Source organism: Spea bombifrons, chromosome 3, assembly GCF_027358695.1.
Source record: "Spea bombifrons isolate aSpeBom1 chromosome 3, aSpeBom1.2.pri, whole genome shotgun sequence".
Classification (NCBI taxonomy): Eukaryota; Metazoa; Chordata; class Amphibia; order Anura; family Pelobatidae; genus Spea; species Spea bombifrons.
The window spans coordinates 89,217,853-89,245,603 of NC_071089.1; the positions used below are offsets into that span (position 1 = coordinate 89,217,853).

General features: G+C 38.2%; 2 protein-coding genes across 2 annotated transcripts; both read left to right on the top strand.

Moving 5' to 3' along the window:
• Window positions 1–1,095: 1,095 nt before the first annotated feature.
• On the top strand, window positions 1,096–8,760 carry TNFSF10 (TNF superfamily member 10). The gene is made up of 5 exons (XM_053460584.1): window positions 1,096–1,232; window positions 5,432–5,578; window positions 6,248–6,287; window positions 7,204–7,323; window positions 8,091–8,760. The coding sequence occupies exons 1-5, from the start codon at window positions 1,113–1,115 to the stop codon at window positions 8,513–8,515; spliced, it is 852 nt and encodes a 283-aa protein (XP_053316559.1). The 5' UTR covers window positions 1,096–1,112; the 3' UTR covers window positions 8,516–8,760.
• A 12,599-nt stretch (window positions 8,761–21,359) lies between these two features.
• GHSR (growth hormone secretagogue receptor) lies at window positions 21,360–27,553 on the top strand. The gene is made up of 2 exons (XM_053460385.1): window positions 21,360–22,128; window positions 26,415–27,553. The coding sequence occupies exons 1-2, from the start codon at window positions 21,360–21,362 to the stop codon at window positions 26,717–26,719; spliced, it is 1,074 nt and encodes a 357-aa protein (XP_053316360.1). The 3' UTR covers window positions 26,720–27,553.
• The last annotated feature ends 198 nt before the right edge of the window (window positions 27,554–27,751 follow it).

Consider the following 27,751-nt stretch of genomic DNA (forward strand, 5'->3'; position numbering starts at 1 on the left):
CAGTGGTACTTGGTATGTAGTTTCCCTCCAGTGTAACTCTTAACTGCCCACTTATGAAGAGTCTGCTTGGGGTAAGACCACAGCAGCTACATTTCCAAGCAAGCTTGTTTCTAAGTGAGGCCTAGGAATTTATAGGGCTGCCTCACCAGTGGTCAGATAAGGTGATTGCATACAGGAGGCAGATGTTTCACATCTTGGCTAACAAATGCAATTAAGCTAGACTAGAGGGCACCAAATTTAACCCTTTGAGATCAGGGTATGGAGACATGCAGGATAAAGACATACGGGTGGAAAACAGGGGGTTCAGGTCAAAGGTGTGATAGTCATACCGGGTGGAAAACAGGGGGTATAATGCATATATGGGGGGGGTAGAGTGGCATACAGGGGGGTATAAGGCTTATTTGGGAGGCAGAGTGGCATATAGGGGGTATAAGGCATATCAGAGAGGCAGAGTGGCAAATAGGAGGTATAAGGCATATCTGGGGGTGCACAGTGGCATACAAGGGAGGCAGAGTGGCAAATAGGGGGTATAAGGCATATGTGTGGAGCACAGTGACATACAAGGGAGGCAGAGTGGCATATCTGGGGGCACAGTGGCAAGCCAGGGGCAGATGTGCATAACTAGGGGGCAGGTTAGCAAAAAAGGAAATAAAAACAAAAAATGCATTTTTCTCAATCATAGTTTTAATTAAATATGAAAAAAAGAGTTTTACATGTGAATTAATATTTACTAGTAAAACTTCTTTTCCTATAACCTAGTTTTATATTCAGGCTTTTTCTTTTTTTCCCTAAATTAATATTCATATTTTGCGGAGTTGTCTTATAATCAGGGTCATCTTATAATCGAGTAAATACGGTACACTGTGTCACCCTAAGAGTATGCCCACTCTGTGTAAAGCTGTAGAGCAAGAACATATAGAAAATCCCTTTCTACTAGAGGAGTTCAACATAAACAGCAAGTCTTGTAAACCGCCAACATCGATTAAGGAAGCTCAAAGGTTACAATGTTTCTTGAAAATCTGTACGTAGCTAAAACGAAAGCTCCACCTACACTTTGTGAACAAAACCGGAGTTTGTTTTCCTCTCTCTTAAGTCAGGTCCACAAACTGATCATGTCTGCAACCAGCTCCAGCCCAGTGCCCCCATGTGGAATTGTATTAATAGCTGCTGTACTGCTTCAGTCTGTTTTTGTTGCCGTCACATATATTTACTTCACAAATGAACTTAAACAGGTATGCTGCATTTTTTATTATACATTTGTGAAGGGACAGGGATACACTCTGGCATTCCAGCTCCAGTGCACTACAACTACCCATAAGCTCAGTTAGCATGATGGGTGTTATAGTCCTCATGCATATGCTTGCTAGAGAGAACACTGACTGAAGCATTAACATCCCTATTATCCATCTTTTGTCGCCTTTCATGCCTCTTTAACCCTTTTATTCCTAGTTGCATATGCCTTATCTACTTCTCATTTTCCTTGATTTCTTTACTTAGTTGTCTGCAGTGTTCCTGGCTGCAAGAGACAAGAATTCCAAGATTTTTTTTTTTTACATTTTATAGTCTATATGGTAAAAAAAAAAAAAAATAGGAGCAGAATCTGTATGTTTTTGTTTTTTTTTATTGTGTCTATATGCTTTTGTGTGATGTTATGTCAGTACACCCACGGTTTGTTACATGATTGCACTTATTGTATCTATCATGTTATTATACCGTGTAAAGTGCATCTGTTAGTACTAAATAAATAAATAAAAATATGCATGGATATAGAAATGGGAAAATTCTCAAATCAATCTGCAACCAGAAAGTTGGCAGCGGTCGTAGATACTACAAGAAACAAGCCTTCAGAAGAAAATATGAGTTTAGTCTCTGGTGGTTTAGATCCCAACCCGATAGGTGTTGTGCAGACATGCAAACTATGCAACGTATTTATTTGTTGTACATATAAGAAACGCAATATGTTTTATTATAGGCACCAGCAGGAGAGCCCAAGCTGGGTGACCTGTGCATTGTACTTAAAATACACCAGTTTACACTTAAAAACATGTTGGATACGGTGTCCATCTGTGTGTCTGGATTGAAGAGTTTCATTTCAGCACAGAATAAAAGTGAAACAAAATTGTTGGATATTAGGAGTGGCTGGGAGCCTATCTTGTTTTTAACCTTAATCCACAAAAAGAATGTAGCTGTAGATTAATGGGCATCCGGAGGGGTGGAAGAGGAGGCACTGGATATTTAAAGAGGCCAGAAAGAGCAGAAACAGCAGGGGAGGAATAAGCAGTAGGCTGTTTGGAGTAGGTTAACTAGAATATATTATGTATATGGATAATATCAGTGAAACCACTATATACACTCTCCTATATCCAGACCAAACAGCAGAAAAATAATGAGGTTCAAATAAAACAAAAAGAATATAATAGTGTAATATGTTTAGACATTATGTCTAGATGTGGGTGGTATATAAGGTATAGAATGCACTCACGGGCTTGTTGAAGCAGGCTCATCTCAATAAAAGAATGTTCTTTATTACCATGATATCTAAAAAATTGAACAGAAATACACCAAGTGCTGTGTTTCGACAGCAGCACTGAATAATGTTGTAAATTGCACTTGCAATGGTGTTCAATTTTTAGATATCCATTTAGTTGGCTGAATGCCCAAATGTTATCACAACCACTGGGAAAGTACCAAGTGCCCTTTTGTGTTCCAGGCCTTTATGAGCTTTTTTTTTTTTTTTAACTCCTGTCTATTTACCTTCTTTTTTTGTAATAAACACAGCGTGAACTTTTGCAACTCAACCTTGATGTTGAGCCAGCAATAGTAGGAATAGAAACCGTAGATTGGGGGAGGGGGCTATAAACACTGACGGTACAAACACTGACTTTTGTTGACTGCTGAATTTCGTGGATATTGTAGTTATAGACCGGGGTTGTGGTGGCCGACACTACGCACTAACTGCAGCTCCCATCATATACAATGAGCCATTACTGGCTGAACACTATTACATTTATTTATATAACGCCAGCAGATTCCATAGCGCTGGTATAATCCGTGGAAAATCACAATAACAAACTTTTACAAAAAAAGGAGAGGGCCCTGCTTTTATGAGCTTACAATCTAGCCTGGTGCAGTTGTGGCTAATCTTTACCACCCCGGCTATTGTAAACTAAAGTTCAGAAGCTGCGCAGGTACATGCAGGTCTGTAGCTACTACCACCATGGGTAACTAACATTTGCCTCTCATCAGGAAACCCCTCTCCCGAGCCAATAAAAGGAGCAAGGTGGGCAGGACATGTGTAGATACAAACCCCCAGGGTCAGTGAAAGTATGAGATTTAACAAAAAAAATACTTTATGCTCCTTTTTCCAAAGGTTATGTGTTTAAAATAGGTACATAGTTTAGGTGAAGATCTTCTTTGTTTAGGTGCCGCTGGCCACCCTGACATGACAGATGAGGTTCTGTGCCACTTAGGCGGAAGTTGGCGGGTTATGTTGGTGGAGATGCGGACAAAGAAAGAAGATTAAATATTGAAGATAGAACGAACGAGAGTCTGGGCACCGGGAAACAAATTCCCTCCCCAAATTATTAATGCCCCCGATTTTTCGGCCGAATGTAATGTGCACAGAATGAATGGGCCAAAAACAAACCGAGAAATTTGTCCGGATAATTTTTGGCCCACTTGCACATGTCTAGTATTCATTTATATACATTTACAATACTATTGTAAGTGCACATGATGGTTGGAGTGCCCCTTTAATAAAGTTGCCAAACATGTTACAGTATACTGAGGAAATTTCTCTGTCTGTTCTGGGAAAGGAGGTGCAAGGAGTTTATGTATTTCTGTTATAATTAAGATGATTATTTCCTTGTTAGAGGGAAAATCCCTACGGACTAGCACAAGTTACAACTTCTTTTTATGCAAAATAGTCGACCAGGAAGTACAGGGAAAAAAATAACACTTTCAATACTGTGCAATACAGAGTGGCTTAGTATAGCCATAAGTAAATAGATTTTCTTATAGGTGGTTCATATTTTCATATATATATGACATATGTGCAGCTGATTGCTGGATATGTGGGGCCGCACTTAATCTTTCTATGCTAAGGTAGCATGCCGCCAGGTATATATACGGCACACGCTGCAACAATCGATCTGCCACTCCAGCATTGGCTCGGTCAGCCAGCCGCCAAGTTGGCCAGTCCAGGCCTGGTCCACAAATTGAAATTATTAAGAATCCTAAACTATGCTTGACCAATGGTACTTGTATCATCCCTGCAAGCTGCTCCTTGTTACTTTTTTCTTTGGAACAATTAGGGAAAGGATGACTTGGAGATATCTAGTTGACCCACAATTCTAAGGGGTCACACAGTTCTTTGTGGGGTAATAAGTTCTTTGTTGGGAGGTCTGTGCATCGAAAAAGCCTGTCCATATCTTTGTCATCCCCACAAGTTGTTCCAAGTTAGTCTATACATTTTCCTTTTTTCTTCTGTGTGATCCAAAATATGATCCATTTTACAGTGGTCCAAAGCATGAGTCTGGCAATCCTAGAGTAAAACAAGTAAGGTAAAAAAATCCAGATGTAATAATTACTGCACATGCAATAAAAGAGCAGGCATCAGATACTTTCATTTTTATTTGGGTGATTACTGATTACTTACTTAATTGTGGCTTGCAATACAGATTTAATAGGAGGGAATGCTAGTTCTGTTTCTTCCTGAAGCAACATGCAGGACGTAGAGAACAATTACAAGGAAGTAAGGCTATAAAAGGATTTTCAGTTTGCTAAGACTACAAAGTTTGTCAACATCAAAAAAAGCAGTATACTCTAACGACGCAACTTGGAACTGTAAAACTAGAAACAAATATAACTACATTAAACACCATTGTTTGCAGACTCTGCCCACCTTCTGTTTGTACTGTTAAGAGCTTTCTAAGTTAAAATTGTGTAACAATATACATATATATACATAAAAAATAATTAATTTCAGGTTTAAATGTCTGTTTAAATAAGTTTGTTGATAAGAGAATAAAATATCATTACAGAATATTTAATGGTGGAATGGGTGAAGCTTTTTATTTCTATACTTTTACTGAATTATATCTTGTTACTTGTGTTGCTAGAAATGCTACAGCATGAAATGAGGTACAAGGGGATATTAACCACAAGCTTCTCAGTTAAAAAATCATGAAACCCCTTGCTTTCAGGCAGGGGTACACATAATTCCAGGTCTGTTTGTGGCCCTCAAGGGCCTCAAGTCGTGTAGGCCTGGGTTAGATAATTAAATTTTCCTTTTTTTAAAAAAAAAATGCAGTATTTTGATGTTTTTTGCTGTGATCTCTAGGCAAACAGTTGGCCAGAATATTAGCTTGTTAAGCATTTTGTGCTTCTCAAAACACTTCCTAAAAACTTCTCACATTGATTCCATACCTAGCTACGTGAAACCTACACAAGAAGCAATATTGCCTGTTTGCTTAGGGATGATCCCGAGGATTTCTTCCAACCTGCAGATTTTGGAAATGTTGACAGCATGGACCCTTGCTGGGAAGTCAAGATTCAACTTCAGCTTTTAATAAAAAAGGTAACTTTATGGCATTATACCATTTTGATGCTGTCGATGTATTTTGATGTAGACTGTGTGTAGGCTATGAATGTAAACAAATGTAGATTATCTTGTTTACACAATGCTATAGGGAAAAGAAAAAATGTTGGTGCGCTAAGCTAGTCTCAGGCTCAAATAATATAAATGTGTAATACGAGGCCTACCAAACAGGTGTAAGCATGCAGCAAGAAACAGTATATTGGCTGTACAATGTATACAAAAAACAAAAACTGTCTGCGCTTCTTACCCTAATAAAGTTGGCAACAAATATATAAACATAATATAAATGAGAGGTTTTGGTTATATGAATTGGCCAAAGCATAATTAAGCTCACCCCCACGTCAAGGCACACTCTCAATAGGGTGAGAACCTACTCTCACAATGCTATATAATGGAAATTTAGTTATGTATGATATATGATGTTGGCCATAGATTGTCTTTTCACATTCATCCTGTAAACTGCTCTGCAGGTTAAACCTGTTTTGGTTATGTTAATGCCCCGAGGACTGAGTTCGAAAAGCAAAGTTCATAATAACATCAGGAATCAGGAACAAGGGTCAGGAATAGATCATTGTGTTGTAAAGCAACATTGCTTATGTGTCATGTGTACTTTAAATCTATGATTATTTGTTTGCTTAATCACCTTAGATTATGAAGAAACAGTACAAGCCACAGCCACCCGAACAAGGTATTTTCATGTTTCTGTTATCCTTTTGTTTTTCTTAGTTTAAAAAAGTTACAAACATATTGGTTTTGGGGAATGTAATATACGTGTTCCACCATTTCTTCTTTGAGCGCCACCTCTTGCTCTGTATATTAAGCCTGGATACCTAGTACCTAATTGTATATTTTGCTGTTTTGTGTACCATTTTAAATGTTTTATCTATTATTTTTAAAATAATTAATGGTGTAAATTCAACCATTTTCACCAAAATCAGTCATTCATGTCAACTATACTAGGAAGATTACAGATGCTCAAACTTGAACTGTCTCTGATAATTTTGTCCCCAAACAGCTTAACAATGCCATCTCTGTGCATCGGGTGGCCAGTAATGCAGATAGATTCATGGAGAAAGAAAGCTGTAGAAACGCTTGTCTTTTTCCGCAAATCTATCCGGAAAGAACTCCAGGGATCCATGTCAGGGCAAGCTCCGGGTAGGGGCATCTGAGCAGGTGGTGGGTGTGGCTTTTTAATGCTGCCCTATGCAAAACGCCACCCTAGGCCTAGTCAGCCTAGGCAAAATAGAGCCAACAAGAGACACCTATTAACTTGGGACAACCTACTTACACCAAGAGATCAGTTAGAAACTCAAAATGTAATGACAGGTCAGTACCATCTAGGCCGATCTTGTCAGCTCATTTTTCATGCTGACTCTTCTCAGGCTTTACTTCATTTGTGGATAATACAGTATGTATTTATAAAAATATCCAAGTCATCAGATTGAAAATTAGGATCTATTAATTAAACAATTTGTTAAAGAATTGTCTATCTGGCTTACAACAACGTCTAAAAATATCAGATGGATTCAGGGATGTGTGATTTTGAAGTAACAGCGTCCAGTATCACCATGTGCTAAAATATATGTTTTGTATTTCCTACAAAGGTAAGCTTTCAGAAAGAATTTCTGCTGCTATTAGCCAGACTCAGAATCAAGGATATCCAAAAGAAATAGCAGCTGCTCATGTAACTGGAAGTAACTGGAGAATTCCTCAATTAAGAGAAAGTAAGTACATATAGAATATTAAACCTGATATAAAGAAACAAGAGAATGAATTACCATAGCGAAACATGTGTATCGGTACATAACACACATAGCAGGAAGCTGGAGATCTCTGCGGTAGCCAATGAATAAAGGCTCAAACTCCACGGTATGCAGAAAATTTGGGGTTTTTTTTAATTGTAGATTTATTATTACCACATTGTATACAGCTGCACAGGTACACAGCCCAGAAGGAAAGCAATGCGTTTCATGCTATACTTAATTATAGGCATATTACATATGAATAGTAATAGTAATAAGCCTTTAATGTAATGAGCATTTTGTCTGTGTTAAATATACTGTGACGATAATCAGAGCACTGATTGGCTGCTTTCATGGCTGGAAGCAACTCCCACTGAAATTAGTGAGAGCACTTGCCACAAATCTGCATGGGATCTGACCAGATCTCTTAATGCAGCTTTTGCTGAATCAGCACAGGAGCTGATTGGATGTAAGTATATTACATGCATGGAGATGTGTTCCACTCAACACATCTCCCGCACAGAAAGTTAGGCTGGGGTAAGGGGAGGGCCAAATGCATATGGGGGAAATCTGCAGAATCCCCCCCCCATGCATTTGCAAGGGGGGCACAACAAAAGTTAAAAGGGACCACACATCTATGCATATGGTGACTGGAGTGTCCCTTTAATGTGAATATAATCAAGTAGTTTTATAATAGTTACGCAAAATTTGAAATCTATTTTAATCCCCCCCTTTTTCCCTTCTACCAGGTTCTGTGATACATAAGTTTGATGGACAGAAAATACAAGAATGGAAATCTCACAAGAAGCCATCATTCTTGAACAATTTTGAAATAGAACACGGGGAGTTAATTATTAAAAAGAGCGGCTTTTATTTCATTTACTCTCAGACATATTTTCGGATGCAAAGCGGTAGCAACTCAGAGGAAAATATAGGGAAACAATTTGTTCAACATATTTATAAAGTAACAAGCTACCCCAATCCAATCCTTTTGATGAAAAATGTAAAGACAGCTTGCTGGTCCAAAAATGCAGACTATGCCCTCAATTCTATTTATCAAGGAGGAATTTTCCAGTTTTATGAAAACGATCGAATATTTGTAACAGTTAGCGACATCGGTTTGGTAGATATGGATGAAAGGGGAACTTTTTTTGGAGCCTTTCAGTTGTACTAATCGATGTCAGGATCAGATTATCAACAAACACCAACAGCATTCACTGCATTTTTTCTAGTTTGCATCTGGTTTGGTCATTGTACCCACAAACTATTATGGATGGTTTGATGACTTGATCCATGTTGTGGGTAGTTCACAAACTTATTGATGAAATGATTGGAAAGGAGGATTCAATGGAAATCTTCATTCATATAAAGAAGGGCAAAATCTGTTGTATGAGAAGAATAGAAAGAACAAAATATAAAGCCTACAAGCATAAGAGCAGGGTGCACACCTAACACATGTCATAACTCAACGGGGATATGTATAAAAAAAAAAGTGATCTTATCACCGTAGCAAGCAATCGAGTGGTACAAACTGGAGGGATAAACTATTGTTTAATGTATGTATCCCTTAACAGATTTGTTCTAGAATGTTTATAATATGGAGTCTTCCAACAGACAGCTTGGGACTGCAGGTGATAAATGGACCAGTAACCAACTTTGACATAGATCAATTGTGTAGTCGGTCATTAAGAGATAAATGGAATATAGAGGGTATACTCATGGCATATAAAGCCCATCAAATTAGATATAGTCTGCATCAAAAGTAAGTTTTGTAAGACTAAATAGGCAGGGTTGTACTAAGTCGGGTGTGAGACAAATGTGTGTATGCTGGAGGGGGCAAGAGGCAATGATGGCAGACTGGGGTTAAGACAGTACAGATAAGCTGCTTTGGCCAAAGGTGGCACTGGCAAGCTGTTTGGGGGCCAAGGTGGCCCTGATGCTTGTTGAAGTTGAGGAGCCCTGGGGCAAATCTGTGTAGTTTCTAGTTACGCCATTGCAAGGCAACCTGGTTCCCGATAACCCAGCGGGGTCACGTTATATGCGATGCCTGTGGTAGCAGGGTGACCTCAGTGAGTGAGCGTGGGTTTTAGTTATTGGGATGTGCCAAAGAAATACTGCATCTAGGCGCCACTAACCCCCAGGTTGACTTATGTAAATAGGACAAACAGCACTCGAGCATATGCACATTTTTATCATAATATCCCTTCCCTGTGCATAGACAGAGCCATGGACAACTCCGACACACAGGTTGACTCTGTGTGCTAACTTTTCAAAACATCTAACCAAAAAAAATGCGAGAGTATCACAGCTACATATTTAGAATGCCTTGTTAATCTGCTTGTATAAAATATAAGTATGAATGTGATGTTAAGTTTAAACATTTTAATTAAATAGATGGAGAACTTCCAATAGGAACAAAAATCATATGGATATGACCAAACCAATTCAAAGCCATTCTTAATATTTCTTTTGAAATGCTAATTTGCTTATATTAAGCCATACAAAGGTGTATCAGACTAACAACCAATTCTTTATTGTTTCCACTAATGCACTCAAAACAAATCCACTTGTACAGTCTCTTGTTTCAAAAACGTATAATTTCTCATTTTATATACATTTTTTATTTTTTTTTATTAAAACAAAGATGATAAAGTAATAAAATCACAAATTCTAGGAACATGATTGCATTTAACTCAAGAGATATCTCAGAATGTGAAAAACACAACGGGATTTAATACTATGCCCCATCCCATGAAAAACATAATGAACAATAACGTTAAGAGTACAATGTATTTCGTTGTGTACACACTGTAATAAATAACACTAGCTTATTTTTTTTTTTATATCACATTTTGTTAAATATATTATGTTCATATGTAATAAAGGTTTTGTATTCAATTGTTTTTAACATGTATGAGTTGAACATAATGATATAGTGATTACTTTTTTCTCTGAAAAGTTTTCCTTAGGCTTTTCTCACCTATTTATTATAACATGGTTTACATTCTCCCCATCCTGACTTATTTACAGTAGGAGAAGAACTAAAAATCCTGGAGGTCTAGGGTAGGGGTCATGGTCTGTGGGCCTTCCTGCACAGACCTCTCTAGAAAGTCGAATGCTAGAGCTCCGTATCATTTGTTCATCAATTGACCTATGGCTCTGTGGCCAACACGTGTTTCCATAATATATCGTGGAAACAATATCGTGTTTCCAAGATATGTATGAATAATTTTCATTTTGGGATAGTTGAAAGAACATTAACCACCATTGTTGACTAAAGGAGGGCCACACCCCTTACGTAGTGTTTGCTCCCCCCACTGATGAGTCATAGAATAAAATTGAATGCAAGGGCTGCTGTTGCAGACCAGCTGCATAAATAGCACTGTCGAGCCGCCCACCTGTTCCATAATGCAATGGAGTGGCAGCATCACAGGGCGACTGCCCTGTCACATGAGCCATCCCGCAAGATATATAGCAGAGTGGCATTCGTAGTGCATTTGTAATACTTGCCTCATGGATGTTATTTATACTTAATACATATTCTCTGCACAAAAAGTGAAAAAATAACTAGATTTCTGCATAGACTGACCAAATAGCAATACAAACCATATTTATTTACATTTGTATTGATATTGCAGCAGGTTTGATATATATGAGATATTTTTGACATTTTTTATGTCCTTGACCATCTCCTGAGTTTAGTTTTCGGGCAACAAATTTTGTTTCCTGTCCATTCGACTCGGAGTAAAATTGGGGGGCCTTTTTTTGATTCGGAACAATATAAGGGGAAAGGACCCTGACACCTTCTGGAATCATCTTTCATTATAGAAATTTAAAAAAGGATGGTTAAAGAGGTGCAGCAGCAGCAGTAGCAGTGGGTCACTCGGCCTGGACGGCAGACGCTGGAAGATGATAGTCCCGGGTACATGTGCAGGCTGCTGTCAACTAAACTCTACTCGGGAACTAGGATAACACTGTGTGCTTCAGTCCCTGTAATACAGTACAGTCGTCACTACAGCTTCTCCAACCCACCCCACAGCAGTACAGTTTCTGCACTAAAATAAACTATTCATTGCAGTATGGTAGGTGAGTAATGAGCATCAACCTCAGCCTCTGCTAAACTGCCACTGTCTCACACTCCAACTCCCATCGGTCTGTAACTAATGCTACTGACAAGTTAAAATGGCGTCAGCACACTTATATATCTAATGCTTGTCCCTCCCCTTGTAAATGTTGATTGGCCAGAATGAAGTTAGTAAAACCTCCACAGGCTGTTGGACCCATTCATCACAGCCATAACCAGCGATGAGACCCCCTCCCCTGTGTTTTTTTTGGCTATGTCTACCTATTAGTCTGTATACCCTCCAATACAAAGCGCCAAATGGCTTGTAATGCCATCAAAATGGCTTGTAATGGCACTGACTACACATAGCAACGAATGGACAATGTTTTCTAGAACCAGGCAATTATCGTTAAAAATAAAGTTTGCATGAAAACAAATCGTGATTTATTACAGGTTGAGATTAGCCGGTCAAAGGAAATGATTGCTATGTGGTTTTAAGGAAGCTCCCAGGCAACCTGTTTTGTCCAGTGGCTTATTTCAGTGCTTAAATGCAGAAATTGGGGGGTCTCTTTTAATTCATTGAAATAGCTTAGCTTTGTCCAAATTTCTGTTTTTGGCAGTTATCCGGCGATGCCTGATTGCATCACAGTGGCAGACGAATGAAGTTGATACGCATTCTTTTCCGACTGGGGCAGCCACTGATTCCTCCTGTTGGGGGCTGACTCTCTGGTAGGCACCTGGGTTTTGATTCCGGTGGCCATTTGTTGCCTGCCATTTAGAGGTATGTGCTTTGAAAAGTGAAAGTGGAAAGGGGCTCTGAAACAGGTGGATAAAACCATGGCTTGGTTCGTAGCCTTTCAGGGAGGTTTGGTAATACGTCATCTGGATCTAGAAGGCGAAATGTTGAGATTCTATTGTTGCTATGATGTGGGTCTGGTTATTTGGACACTTTTAATTAGGTCGAGACCCTGGGGTGTGGGGAAGCACATGATTTGCAAGGTATGTCATATTACATGACGCGGCTGGTGGTGTTATGTTTATGGCTGGGACGGCGCATGAGCTAACTGTCTTGTAGTATGGTGGCAAAATGCGCAAGCAAAAGAGCTAAGGACTACTGGGCATGGAACGCTGGTGGGCTCAGTGATTAAGGGGCTGTTAAGTCTATACTGGATGCTTGGTCTTACATGTTTTGATCTTACATGTTTGCTATGGTTGATATATGTTATTTGGTTTAAACTTTGGTGCCTAGTGAATAATGGAAACATTGTCACATGTTACAGGGGTGTTATCTATATAAGGTTATCATCCAGAACAATTATTAGAGCTTTAGAAACACAGAAAATATGCATTAGTGTTTTTTTTACAAAATGGACACCAGTCGATGAATCCATCCATGCAATCACTGGCACCAGGGACACTCTATTAGATGTCCTGTCAGTAAACCAACTTTTCAAAGTCTGCACCAGAATCTTTAACCCCTAAGGTCCGACAACAACATATAACAGCACAACAAATGGGGAGCAATAATTTAGTGAGAAGGAATAATAATGCAGATTCTGAGAAAATCAACTCTCAATAGGGTTATAGACAGTCTCCACCAGTAGGAAAATATAACTGCAATATTGACCAGCTCTAGAAGATGTTGAATTTATACTGCCTATTTGTTGCTCATGATAGACACCATTTAAAGAGCACAAACTCTAGAATTATTCTGAACATCTTTAGTGCTGTTAGTTTTTTTTATGGTTCTTTATATGTCAAACATAGTAGACAAACAAAAAAGTCAAATGAAATATTCAACACTGACTGTTGTCAATCATGTGCTATATTGGGTGACTATCTCTGACAGAGGAGGAAAGCTTGCTGTTTTGCTGCACATTCTTCATTTAACCACTAGATGGCGATAAAACACAACTATACATGCAAGTGCTTCTAGTTATTTACTTTTCTAATGCATATAGATAGAAACAGAATTTGGCAGCAGATATGAACTTTTCAGTCCATCTAATCTGTACATTTTTCCCTATGTAAAAATAAATTCAAACCTTAATCAGTTCTTGATCTGGTCCTAGATTCAGGGTAGCTTTATGCCTATCCATGCATGTTTAAATACCCTTATTGAATCATCATACACCACTTCTGATGGCAGTTAAGAAAAGCAGGTGCTTTGTAGTTATGAAAATTGCTGTTTTTGATCAAAGGGGTAATTTAATAACGGTATTACTGGCACCCTGAAATGTATTCAACGCTGCACACTTTTCTTTACATCATGCATGGTAAAGTAAACAGCACAAAATGTTATTCTGAAGCCACAATATGTAAACAAAATCTACAGAGCAAACATGGCCAATTGCTATATATAACACAAAAACTATAACACGGAAGCCTTATTCTGAGCTGATTAGTGGTAAACTCCTCAAATGCTTGTGAGCAGCTTTGTAAATTGGCATCGTATTCATCGCCCAGAACATAAAACATGGTTTTAGCTGCCCTTCACAGGCGTGGATTAGTGCTTATATATATTCAGACATTTATTTGTGGAACTTAGAGTGAAGGGTGACATTAGGAATAGCATATGATTTTTATCAGTGTCTATTTGAACAGTTTTGAACCTTGAAATAAATATTGTGCTTTTTTTTTTTTTTTTTTCAAAAAGGAGAAATTCTGTAGAAAAAAATGAGGCAACAATATAGTGTTGTATACAGTAATGTAGGTTGGCATTGCTAAAAAAATGTTTGATCTCACTTTGTTCCAATAACCTTCCATTATCTGCAGACCTGGAAGCCGCCATTGTTGTCAGTCATCTGCTATGTTGGGTGGCTATTTTTGCTCTGACACCGCACTGAGCTGATCTTTTATGGCAATGCTAATGAAGTCTGTTCATTCATACACTTTCATTAGTCAGAGTGTCCAGCTGAGCGATTAAGACTTCAACATAATGACTGAGGCTGTTAGTCTAATAGATTGGGGTACATCACTGAACTAGAGCGCATGGCTAATATGCATCTGTCTGCACCATTATATAATTCAAAAACTAAAACTGTTTTAAAAAACACAATTTTTCAAAGTCCATTTTTAATCTGGTATTAATAGTAAAAATTGTAGAAATTATCTTTTAAGCAAACATTATTTTATGTACACTAACCTTTCCTGATATTTATTGCTATCGTAGCTTTCCTGTTTTCTCTTTGATGTCAGGAAATCCAGCATACCAGGAACAGAAAGAGATGAAATAAAAAACCCCTTTCCTTACCTGCTGATAATAATTTACTTGTATTCTTCCTGTTGGTGAGCATTGAGCACGTAAGAAGTAAATTATTTTTTCACTTAATCTCTAAAAGGACAACTGTAGTAAGAAAAAAATGTTTCTTTGAATTCCTTAAACACTAATAGCAACATAATTGCAGTAAAACGTTAATGAAAGCATGTAGGAAATACCTCTTCTTCCAGCTCCCACACTCCCCATTATTCTGGTGTCTAGGTGAATCCAGGACACATGGCAACATTAGTTCTAAAGCATTCTGGTGTCCATTTCTCTCAATTTTTTTACAAATCAAAAAAAACAGTGCTTATGCAATGAGGGTGATTTGATTCATTTTCATTCATAATACTAAAAACTGTTTTTTAGCGTAATTCCATCAAATGGTTTCCATAACTGTTAAGTGTTCTATAGCACAATAATAGGCAATTAGGCATACAACCTGTAAGAATATGTCTTAAAATTTTATCGTATGAATGAAATGCATTATTTTTTAAATACCATACTCCTTCATACTGCTCACATCTTCCTGAAAAGCAGCTTTTCCCTTTCTTCCTCAACCAGATTCTTATTTTGCAGTTTATTGAGACTCACTTCTGCTGCAATATTAGTTTCTACCAGCAGATGGTGATATAAGGTGCTTTGTGAGGAACAGGTTCTGTATGTAGAAAATAGACTTGACGTGTTCGTCTTCGTGGGGAAAAAAAATCTTCGTATTCTGCAAATATTCTCCCGTTCCTGTGTTCGGTTCAGGCGAATATTTGTGTACATTCATCGTGTTCGATTTTTTTTTTTTTCTTTGTTTTTTTGCCTTTTTTTGTAGAAGGGGTTCATACGGGGTTAACATGGCACAGACTACGCAGCAGCTTTGGCGCCAGGATTTTAAATGTCTGTACGAGGAGCTCTATTGGTCGCCTGCAGGGTCCTCCTCTGCCATCAACCAATAAAGTACACATGTACTTCATTGGTTGATGGCAGACGAGCCCCCTGCTGGCGACCAATAGAGTCGCTTGTACAGACTTTTAAAATCCTGGTCCACCGGCTTGGCCGGCAGAGACCACTGGTTTCCCTGCTCCAACAGTTAAAGGTCCATACAAGCGACTTTATTGGTCGTTTGTGCAGACTTTTAACTGTTGGAGCAGGGAGACCAGTGGTCTCTGCCGGCCAAGTTGTACCAAGTTAACCGCTGACAGCGAACCTACGGATTTCCGCTCCCGTTATCGATGCAGCATTGCAGGGGTTAACGGGAGCGGAAGTCCGTAGGTTTGCCGTCGGGAGTTAAAAAGAGTGTGCCTATTGGTAGCCTGCAGGGTCCTCCTCTGACATCAACCAACTGGTGGATGCCAGACGAGCCCCCTCCTGGCGACCAATAGAGTCGTTCGCACCGCCCTTTAACCCCTGATGGCGAACCTATGGATTTCCGCTTCCGTCAACCCCTGCGATGCTGCATAGATAAGGTAGGCTAAATGGGGAAGGGACCAGGGAGATTAGTAGATGAAGATGAACATCACTGCCGCCACCGTTGTTTCTTCGTTTTTCGGTTTGAACGACGAAAACCCACTATTCGTGTTTGTTTTCTCGTTCGCCTGAAAACAAATGCACAAGTCTAGTAGAAAATCAAATTGAGTCATTAAAAAAAATATATTTTAGCATCATGGGATTTGAAGTTGTGTAAATTGCCTCCGTAATGGTGGTTTTGCGGCATGCAAATATTGGGAGTTGAGAAAATTTGGCCGATTAACAAAAACACGAAACTTTATCCACATTTCTACATTCTACATTCAGCCAGATTTGATAATTCTGTGCTCATCCTAAAGCTTTTTAATGCACGTTGGACATGCTAGCTATATTTTGTTATGTCCTTGTCATGTTTGGCTGGGCTTGCCATCCTTCCTCTGTTAATAACTATTTAATTAACAGTAATAATAAAATGTTTCCTGGGAGGTGGCTGTGTTGATTACCCTTCATGGAAGAGGTCTCTGACCTCAATGGATGCAACTATAATCATAGTTATGTAAACCATACATACAATATTTCATGCAAATGACAGATCAATGCAATTTGCTTGTCTCACAATGTTTAAGAAAACATAACCGGCATTTAAATCCAGCAGATGGATAGTTTATATGATAGGCAATATGCTGAATCAGTTATTATACAGATAACATTATCTGCTATGTATACTTTGTACTACAATATATCTTATCCAACAGACAATAACCTTACTTGTTGGCACGCATTCAAGATCTGTTGACATTTTTTTTGTTATGCAATTTGATTTCTCTAAATTGTTTCTTGGTTTTTATCATGAATATTGAATGCAGCAGCTGGCCTCATATGCACCAAGTGGCCTCCGTTTGTTAGGCTGAATATTATAAGCAAACATTTACATGTACTTTTGTGACACCGACTGAATTGTGCAGCTGCTCCCTTATGTCAGTGAAAGTGATAGACAAATTGATCCATTAGTTGCAGGTCTAGATAAAATGCACCACAATCCATGATCAGGGCCACTCCATCAAATCGACAATGTGAGTGTTTGCATAGAACCCGATGGTCATCTTAAGGGAAGTTCAAGTAAGTATTATCCATAGAATAATTTTAAATACATGATTAGATAGCGTGTGTCGTTTTCACACATTAAGTGCAGTGTATGAATTCTGCATATTTCTCGACTGCATTTGTCAGACTGACCTGCCACATGGAGAACCCATAAGTGTCAGGTTTAAAAATGGCCAAGTTGCCATGAACATGAAATAGGCATTGTGTAGGCAGGAGCTATGATTGTGCCATACCCATATTGGCTTGTGTGTATAGGTTAAGACTATAGGCTTCAATTAAATTGTCTTGTTATACTTTATTATAAAATCAATAAAAGTAAAGAAAAGCTCAAAAATACCCCCAGGCTTCTCTGATTGTACTTCTTTTACTTACCCAATGCAATATTTTGCCTTTGGATTTTTTATATTTTTACTTCCCAAGAGGATGATATCACATTTATCAACATTAGACTGCCTTTGACCATTTGACTTATTTACTTAAATCACTTGCAATTTGGCATGTTCCACCAGGAATGTGTACCCTGTTTACACACGTGGGTGTCTGCAAGATACCTTTTTTAATACTGCTAAGAAAGTATGGGCCCAGTACAAACTAGAATCGAGATGTTCATCAGACGATATACACTTAGTCCAATTGCACTCCAATACTAGAATCTGTGCATTGCCACAGAAATTAGGTAAGACAGCACAGGCGAAGACATAATGTATCCAAAATTTAAAGGGCGGTAGGCTTAAATGCAATTTAAGGACATTTAACTTCACTGAGGACAGCAGAAGTGTTAGAAGTTAAAAACAGCAAGGACATTCAAACATGCCTAGCATAAGACTAGATGAAGACCAGATGAACCCAAATGGATTTTATCTGCCTTCAAATTCTGTTTCTAAAACAGCAGCATTCGGTCTATGTATGAAATAATAATAGCCTGCAGCAGGTGGCACATTTGCTAAAAACATTTCTTTCTCAACTTTGCAAACAGTTCCCACAGTGATGTGAGAAAAATGTACATGACATTTACAGAAGATACAGCGGTCATAGGTAGGTACCTGAGAATGTTGTGTGCTATAATCACTAGAAGAGTTTATTAACATTGGCATTGGCAGCGAGATTCACAGAAAGCAAATCTTTCAAGTCATGGACCATGCATTACTTCTTCAAGCTTCAAATCTAGGTACTTACCAGACATAAACTTAATCCAGCCGTAGATATATTGGAAAATTCCAAAGATGGCGTCTTTCAGAAAAGTATACTTAAATAAAAAAATAAATGCACAAAACAGAGCTGACACATACTGCCAGTCCAAAAGACACCACGAAGTATTATCACTTCTACCTCCCCATTTACTATCAATTATATATGGCAGACAGAAGGAATAACTATATTTCAACTGCTTTCAGATGAGGGGCTAATACACCTACATATTGATTAAACATACTGTACCTTCCCCTCCATAAAGACAGACACAGCCCTATAGATTTAGGCTTCCTCACAAATGCTGTCACAATTGCCACTGTAATGGTGCAAGTGAGTGAAAAAACAGTGATTCCCCTTCCGAGTAGGGCACCTTCCTATAAGTTTAGCGTGAAACGCGTTAAGCAACTAGTCCATGTGGATTCTTTGGCACACCATTCAATAAAGATAATTTGATACTTCTTAGGTTTGGAGTGCGGGACCTTTTTCTTTTCTGTGTTGTTCCCATGCATTTTGGAGAGGCGCTGTGAGCCCTGGGGTTGTGTTCATGCTAATCCTTCTAGCCCAGGGACTGCAAGATCGAGGAGTCGTCGAGCAGCCCGGAATATTTCTCTATTTCAGCATTGTGCATTTTCTGCACAGTTTTTCTGGTGCCACAATATAACATAATTAACATAATTAAGCAGCTGCTTAGGGTCCCCTGTTTTTATGAGGCCTTGCATAGGTTGGAGGGGAGACATGGGGGAGTATGACACAGATTCCCTGTACTGCTCCTAAAATGTGTGTATAAATAAAACTGCTACTGAGCAGTTTATTGTGATGTTCATACTTTCTGCAAGGTGGGAATTAGGTTAGATTCCTATAAAGAGTTACAGGTATTTAAATCACATTTCTCCAATATGATATAGCAGAGGGTCTGAAGCTGGTTCTCAAGCACACCTGTATGTACAGTTTGTTCACTATTTAAATACCGTATTTAATTACTTTTCTGCCATATAAGCTGCCTTATTCTTACAGAACAGTCAGTATCTATCAGACAAATTAGACATTTTTTCTTTAATGAAATCAATTGTCTCTTTTCGTGTTCTTCATTATCAGTTCTCCTTTTCTTTCCATCCACATGTCTCTCACATTTCCATAAGTATTTACTATCTACTTTTTCTTCCTTCCAAGTCCTGGTCTTTCCTTCTTGTTCTGTACCAGTAACTTTAAACTCTCTAAAATCTTTTGGTAATTACTTTATGATATGTCATCTGGCCTCCCTGGTAGTGGTTGAATAGCATTTCCATCTCCAGAACTAGTGCTCTAGACTTAAGACATCTGAAACTAATGCTTGAACATTGATAAAAGATCAGAAAAACGTTAGGTAGTCACTGGAAGCATTTATGGCACGTTAAACCTCCAATGTTTAACATTTACACTTCAGGTTGATGCTCCATCTGTGAGGCATCATTCATACATACTGTAGTTGGCATTCTAGGTTACACTATGATTTCTTCCAGCACTCAAGGTGTTAATAGTATAGGCAATAAAGGCAATTATACATTAACAGAGCCTAGAGATGTCTGGTTTGGAATTCTCCTGGTACTAATGAATCTGATCAAGACCTAAACATCTCACTTGGAAAATGTATCCTGTAGGGTCTGCAAAAGTTATGCTTTCACTTGTTCTCCATTCTCAAGTTTCCAAATTCTTCCTGTCCTGTAAATATTAAAATCCCTTAGCAGCTGGTATATGTCTAGTATTAAACAGTGTTTTATAAGAGTCTCGACTCTGCCTTCATGAAATATCACTCCATCCTAGACCTCTTAACTTATAACTGATTAATTGGTATCTTTCAATAAATCTTTCTTCGAAAACCAGAAGAAGTTGGGGGGGGGGGTGTAGAAACACAAAGAATGCATGAGAAGGGGCTTAAAAAAGAAGGAAAAGGAGGTGAGATGCAAAAGAGCAGAGGTTGTGAGTTTAAAAGGTTACTTATAGAGAACAATAACGAAAGGCAAGGATAGACAATACAGAAAAGGTAGAGAGGAAAGGAAAATGGAGATGGACAGAAAGACAAGAAAGAATAATTAAAAGTGATATGATTATAGGTGGAAATGTCTTATTGTGACTGCCAATTTAGTATAATGAGCAAAAACAGGGGCTATATATATGCTCATATTATTTCAAGTGGGTTATTTGAACACACATAAAAGGGTTTCATTTTCTTTATTTTATTTAAAATAAGAGATTAGGAAGTTTGACATTAATTTGCATTAAATATACATTCAACAGATTTGGGAAGTCTGAAAAATGATGTACGTGCTCTGTGCTGTGTGCCTGGAGCAGGATCCTGTCGGAAAACCAGCTGAAAGATGCTACAGTAGAGAGAGAAAGAGGGGGAGAGAGGGAGAAAGAGAGGGAGGGAGGAGAGAAGGGAAGGGCTAGGGTCCTCTCTTCAGTTTCTTCACATCAGAAAAGCTCCAGGAATACAATGCATCCCTCCACATTCACTAAGAAGAGGAGATGTATGGAACATCAGCTGTCTGCAAATATTTGCACCTATATACCCAAGGAACCCACAACTATTGACTGAATGAATTAATTAACTACACTACCACTACCAAAAGAAATTACTTTTACAGGAACTCTAGCTCCAAGAAAATGCAAAAATATGGAGCAAGTATGGACCATTGTTAAACCCTTTCTCATAATTTGACACACTTTTTATCATGAAGGTAAGACTTTATCTGGCACTACTCGAGTTTATGTGGATTAAAACTACTGGAAAACAATGGGAGTGACACCTGCTAGAAGACCAGAGATCTTAGTTATTTGTGAAGACTGCAGTTGTCCATTTACTTGAAAATGAAGATATTTCATTAGAGGATCTCTTCTGATCACTGATGGCCAGGGGAGCAGAAGATTATTGCGGGTAACACTATGGGGAAGTAAGGAGGAAATATGTTCAATGAGACTTTCATACATGACTCCAGGATGGATTATTATTATTACAACAACTCGCTGTATGATGAACCACTATATGTCTTCCCTGTGCAGGTGCTTACTGGGATAACTGTTACCTGTGTCCTCCTGTTTATAATAGGAATATTTGGGAACATCATGACCATGTTAGTAGTGTCTAAGTACAAGGATATGAGGACTACCACCAACCTGTATTTATCTAGTATGGCATTCTCAGACCTCTTGATTTTTCTCTGTATGCCTCTCGACCTCTATAAACTCTGGCAGTACAGACCTTGGAATTTTGGGAGCCTTCTCTGTAAATTATTTCAGTTCATCAGTGAAAGTTGCACTTACTCAACAATCCTGAATATCACCGCTCTCAGTATAGAGAGGTACTTTGCGATATGTTTCCCTTTGAAAGCCAAGGTAGTCATCACCAAAGGTAGAGTGAAACTGGTCATCTTTGTCCTCTGGGTCGTGTCGTTTGTAAGCGCTGGACCGATCTTTGTCTTGGTTGGGGTTGAACACGAGAACGGGACAAACCCTACTGATACTAATGAATGCAGAACTACTGAATATGCCATCAGATCTGGTCTCCTAAATATCATGGTCTGGACATCTAGCGTCTTCTTCTTCCTGCCAGTGTTTTGTCTCACTGTCCTGTACAGTCTAATCGGAAGAAAACTATGGAGAAGGAAGAGAGAGGACATTGGACCAAATGTATCCCACAGGGACAAGAATAACAAACAGACTATAAAAATGCTAGGTATGACATCATATTTGTGTTGTGTTACTGAATATCTATCTACCTACCTACTGTATCTATCATTCCTCTATCATTATCATAGATATATAATACATGTGCACTAATCTATGGATTGGTGGACATATGCAATTGATGTTTACAAACAGACAAATATTTCTGATTAAAAAAAAAAGAATAATGCAAGATTATGATGGACGCTGATAGAACCAGAAAGAGCCTACACAGGCAGAGGGATCCTTTGGCATCACTGCTCACTTGCAACTCTCAGTCTATAAACAAAGGTTTATATTGTATGTTGCAATCTTCTCTTTAAAAATACCCCTAAATCTCCCCTGGGAGACTGACCGAACATGGTAGGGGTTCCAATCCACAAGAGATGCAGTGTCAGTTACCCATCCACAGGTCCATAACTTTAGTCCTTGGATAACATCAGCACTTTACTCAATGTGCTGCTGATGTTGCTTCAGAACGATAATTCTCCCTTTTAGCGAACACAAAGCCTAGGTAATGTAAATCATGTCAAAATAGCACAATAAGTAGTTTTTACTGGATGTTTGTAAGATGCTTCCTATATGTTGTAAAACAAGTTATGATCAGCTTGGACTGCCATAGACATATTTACTCGAATAAATACGCATAATAATAATACTAATGATAATAATAATAATAATACACATCTGGTAAGCTATGTCGATGAGGGATGCTGTTTTCCAAAGCATACAATGTAACTCAGTTGATATCTGTTATATTTTATCTTTTTAATGGATTTAGTGATGAGTTGAATACTGGAATTGCATCTATAATAACATCTCAAGATTTTTTGTAAATGCTTGTCTGGCTGGTAGGAAGTCTCCTGTCCCATGGGTAATATTGTTGTTGAATGTATTAATATCAAGCAATGCTCTTCTGTGCTTTTCAAATTGCTGTAAAGCTTAGACTGGAGAGTTGTGATTTAACTCCTTGACTTCAATATTCATTATGATGGTTCCATCCAAGTGAGTGTCTTCTGCAAAAAAGAGCGTATCTGGCCCTATGTAATGTATAGTGAGGTTTCTCTGAACCCTCTCACACATTGAATTATGGCAGGATCAGCCATTCTTGCTGGATAAACTTTTAGTGTTGGCCCTTCATAATGAATAGTGAAGTGAAGAAGTAGAAACCACAGCTCTCCAGCAAACTCTCCTGACACTCTCCATCTAATGAATAAACCCTTCTGCGGTCAACCAAACTACTAGCAGACCAAGAATCAGTGATGGAGAAGCAAAAACAAATAACAATCCTTTTCTGGAAACTGAATGTGTTAAAAACAAAAGCAAGCAAAATAATTGTTTGTCTAATAAAAAAATGTTTTGCAATTGGTTCCCATAGAAACCTGTAATTGGGATCAGTAGCTTCCAGCCAGCTTTTATCTTTTTAGCAATTCTGGCTTCTGATTGGGTAAAGGTAATTTCCCCTGAGTCAGGACTTAATATTATAGAAACATTTAACAAACTTGCATGTAAACTTGTATATTTTCAGCATAACATATTAAAACTGTAGCAGTTGTATCTGTAGCTACTAGTGCAGATTCTTCTATTTAGAGAGCACCCGAAATAGTAGTTCCAGTTACCACCAGGTGCATCCCAGTTAATGGAATATTGCAGGACTACCCTATATATATATATCTATATATCTATATATATATATATATATATATATACTATTATTTTTGCTTTTTTATAAAATGCCATCCACGTAAAATGTATTTTTTTTAGCTAGGTTTTAATTAGGTTTGATTTATTATCTGTCCAGTCCGTGATGACTCTAAGTAGAGCACGGTGTAAATGTTGAATGGCAACAGTAAATTCTTAAAACAATTCAGAGGATGATTGTTAACAATACTTGAAATATCCAGTAATTAATTTATTTTAAAGCGTCAGATCACTAGGATATGATTCTCTGACCATGGTGAAAAAAAGATCCTTAGTTTTACTGCTGATATATAAATATTGATGTGTTGTGTGAGGTTTGGAAGAGGATGGCTTTGTCAGAAAAGAAGGAACAGTGTAGTCAAAACATCATGTCAATAGGTCATATATAGTGACCATGTATGAATGTAACACAAAAAGAGACTTTCAGGTGAGAATATTTCACTTTTTAAGTTAAGTAGGTCATTACTCTCAGCCAACACCAACTTCTACAAACCTGGGAATTTTAGGTAAAGTCGAGATCATCTTGGTTTTTAGAAACATTAGTATTTGACACCAGGTAAAACAGTTGGGACAATTTAATCCTTCCATTTTTCCTGATATAGAGACACAGATCTTAATCAGGTCTTGTCTGAGATTCAGGATAGCTTTTATGTCTGTCTCATGTATGTTTAAATTCTCTCACTGTATTTCCATTTACCACTTCTAATGAGGGGCTGTTCGATTTATCTAACACCCTCTCAGTAAAATAAAACGTCCTTACATTTCATCTAAGCCTCTCATCCTCCTGTTTTAGATTATTATCTCTTGTTCTAAGATTTCTCCTCTGAAATAAACTTCCATCCTGTATTTTTTAAAGCCCTTTTTTGTATTTAAATGTTTCTATCACATCTCCCCTCTCCTCTCTCCTCCAAGCTATATATATATTGAGATCCTTTAGTCTTCCCTGCTTAGGATCATTAAGCAGACTGATATACAAGTGGCTTTTATACGAATCAAGTAACTCAGTTATACATATTCATGTTTGTTTTAAAGGGACACGTATAACATTATTTCATTTTCTCTGCGTGTTTAGTTTACTGGCATCCAGCACAGTCAGATGTACGCATACATTCAATTTTACTTCCAGCTGCGAGCTTTCCAACACAATGACATGTTAGCCAAGCAGGTAAAGCCAAGCAGCTCTGCAGAGTTTATTACACAGAAGTAATGATTTAACATTGTAAACAAATATGTGCCACATTTGGAGAGGACTTTCTTCTCCATTATCATCTGCTAAACCTTCCTCATGTTCACTTATAATTTCAACCCAGGTCAATTGTTGTACTGCTGCACAGATAACCTAAATTAAAAAAAATAGATTACTTTACCTGCCTAGGGCAGCAGATCTGGAGGGAAATCAGCCAGATCGATCTATTTGGATCATATGTTCACCACAACTCTACAAGCCAGCTGGCCCATTTACAATACTGAGATCTTTGGGTACATTGTATAAACCCACCATAACCGTCTGAGGTGGAGCACTGGGATATATTATGTCCCCGCACTGTGCACAGAGGATGTATAGTGTGAGTAAGGGAACCCACAGCCAAGGGTAAGTGCTGGGGAATTACCCTGGGTCAGGCCTAGGGTGACCACATCAGCCATGTTTTTTGTGTGGGCTGGTCAGCAATATGTAAAAAATATGTGTCCTGGAAAGCATGACTGATGTCATCACCTAGATAGGCCTTTACTATAATTCTACCCTTGATCCTTCTAGTATAAAGTTCAGTTTCAGATCTGTTGTTAGAGCAGATCCTTCAAAGCCTCCCAACACAGCAAACCGAAAGCATGAGTGGATTCCCAACATTAATGGTGGACCGGCAGTATTTCAAAGAAAAGTCCTGTTAGTTTAACTGAAACCATCACTTTAAACAATAATGGTTTTGCCTTCTCATTTAGGTTATTACAGGTGGAGCAATATGAAACATAACTTTATAATCATTTCGTCACTGCTCCCTTTACTTCCTACAAAAATCCAAATAAGATAGTACATGCAATGTTTATTATTTACATAGCAACAAATTATACATTGGAAACGATGGGAACTTACCCTTGGCTCACTATCAACAGGGTTAACTTTCCAATCCTGTTGTAGGCTGAACCAACCGGATATAGTTTTTATTATTTTTATCTTGTTTTTAAGCTTGGGTACAGATAGAAAAAAAATAGGACTCAAGTTTGAGAATCATGTACTGGGCCTACAAATGCATTCAAGTTGCATGGATAGCAGCTACTGCTAGTAGGCATTTAACCCTTTAAGTGCCAGCAATGAGCAATATCATATAGGTTGTATAGTGGACTGAGAAACATATTATAAAGCACCAGTTACTCATTACTTGCCCCTCTGTAGCTGAAAGGGGTAAAAAAAACTATTAGAATTGAATACATGTGCCTTGTCTGCTTTCTCATCCCCTAAATGGTTAAAAGGCAATATTAAATTGATACATTTTCATTATTGTTTTTCCCCAATGCAAAATGTACACTTGTTAATTTCATGCTGACGGGATGAAAATCTGGATATTCAGCCTGGTGACCTTGTATTCTCTTCTCTTTCAGCTGTGGTGGTGTTCGCCTTCATCTTGTGCTGGCTGCCTTTTCATCTAGGGCGCTACTTGTTTTCCAAATCCTTTGAACCCGGGTCTTTGGAGATAGCTGTGATCAGCCAGTACTGTAACCTGGTCTCTTTTGTGCTTTTCTACCTGAGCGCTGCCATCAATCCCATTCTGTATAACATTATGTCAAAAAAATATCGTGTGGCTGCTTGCAGGCTTTTCAGACTGAAGCAGGTTTCAAGAAAAGCACCTTACACAACAAATTATGAAAGTTCTCCAGCCTGGACAGAGTCCAATGTTAGCACGTGACAAGAAATGTGAAAAAAATGGCGACAATATGGGCAAATATTCTCTGATTGACACAAAAGCCATAAATCATCAGACCATGTTGTAGAAACCAACAGCTGTGTTTTTATTTGAAAAGAACATATATATATATATATATAAAGGAGTTGAACTCAGGATTTGTTGTCAAAAATGAATGTATCCATGTACGGGTGTGGGAGCTTGTTTACAGGCGTACATGTTTTTGTGAAATGTTACTATGTCATGATTTTGTTTTCAATAACGGAAGCATTTTTTTAATTGTTGTTATTGTTTTTGAAGCTGGGTCCTTCGAGATAGCTGTGATCAGCCAGCATATTCAGATCCTTTAAAAATCTTACTGTTTCAGGAATCGCTGTATTGACAAACGGGTAATCATAAACCCCCACTGAATCTGAACAAACGCAATAGTGCATCTATTGTATTCCGTTTTGTTTCATAACCATGGATTTTAAAAAAATTGAAGAACCCAAAATTTTGAACCGATGAAGGAAAAATGTTAGTGAACCTAATGATAGATGTTCCACTTATCCCTTTTGAGTACACAGTACCCCTCTAGAGGGTTGAGTACCCCTCTGTTGGCTAAAGACTATCTGGAATAAAATTCCCATCAACCTCAGCTAGGAGGCAGGAGCCATGTTATGTGTGCTACCACAGTAGTATGTATCCAGTTGCTTGCTCTATGTTTCTCTGTTCCTTGTATTTAACCTTCCCCACCCTGTTCCTCTGTTTCTTTTTTAACTGGTCATCCATTCAAAAATGAAGCAGAACGATACTCCCACACTCGATACCATGACTATAGGTGCTGTAGGTATATAACACCACCGCTGCTGTTCTCCCTGTTTTAGATTTGGTGTTCTGATTTTTAGTTTAAATCTAGTGTTAGGATTTGCCTAATGTGAAGTATTGTGAAGTGGTGACAAGTTTATGTCTCATGACTGCACGATAAACTAAACTTCACGTGTTTTGCATTAGAGTCAGTTCCTCAAGCTATTTGTCTCATTTCTATCTTCGTTT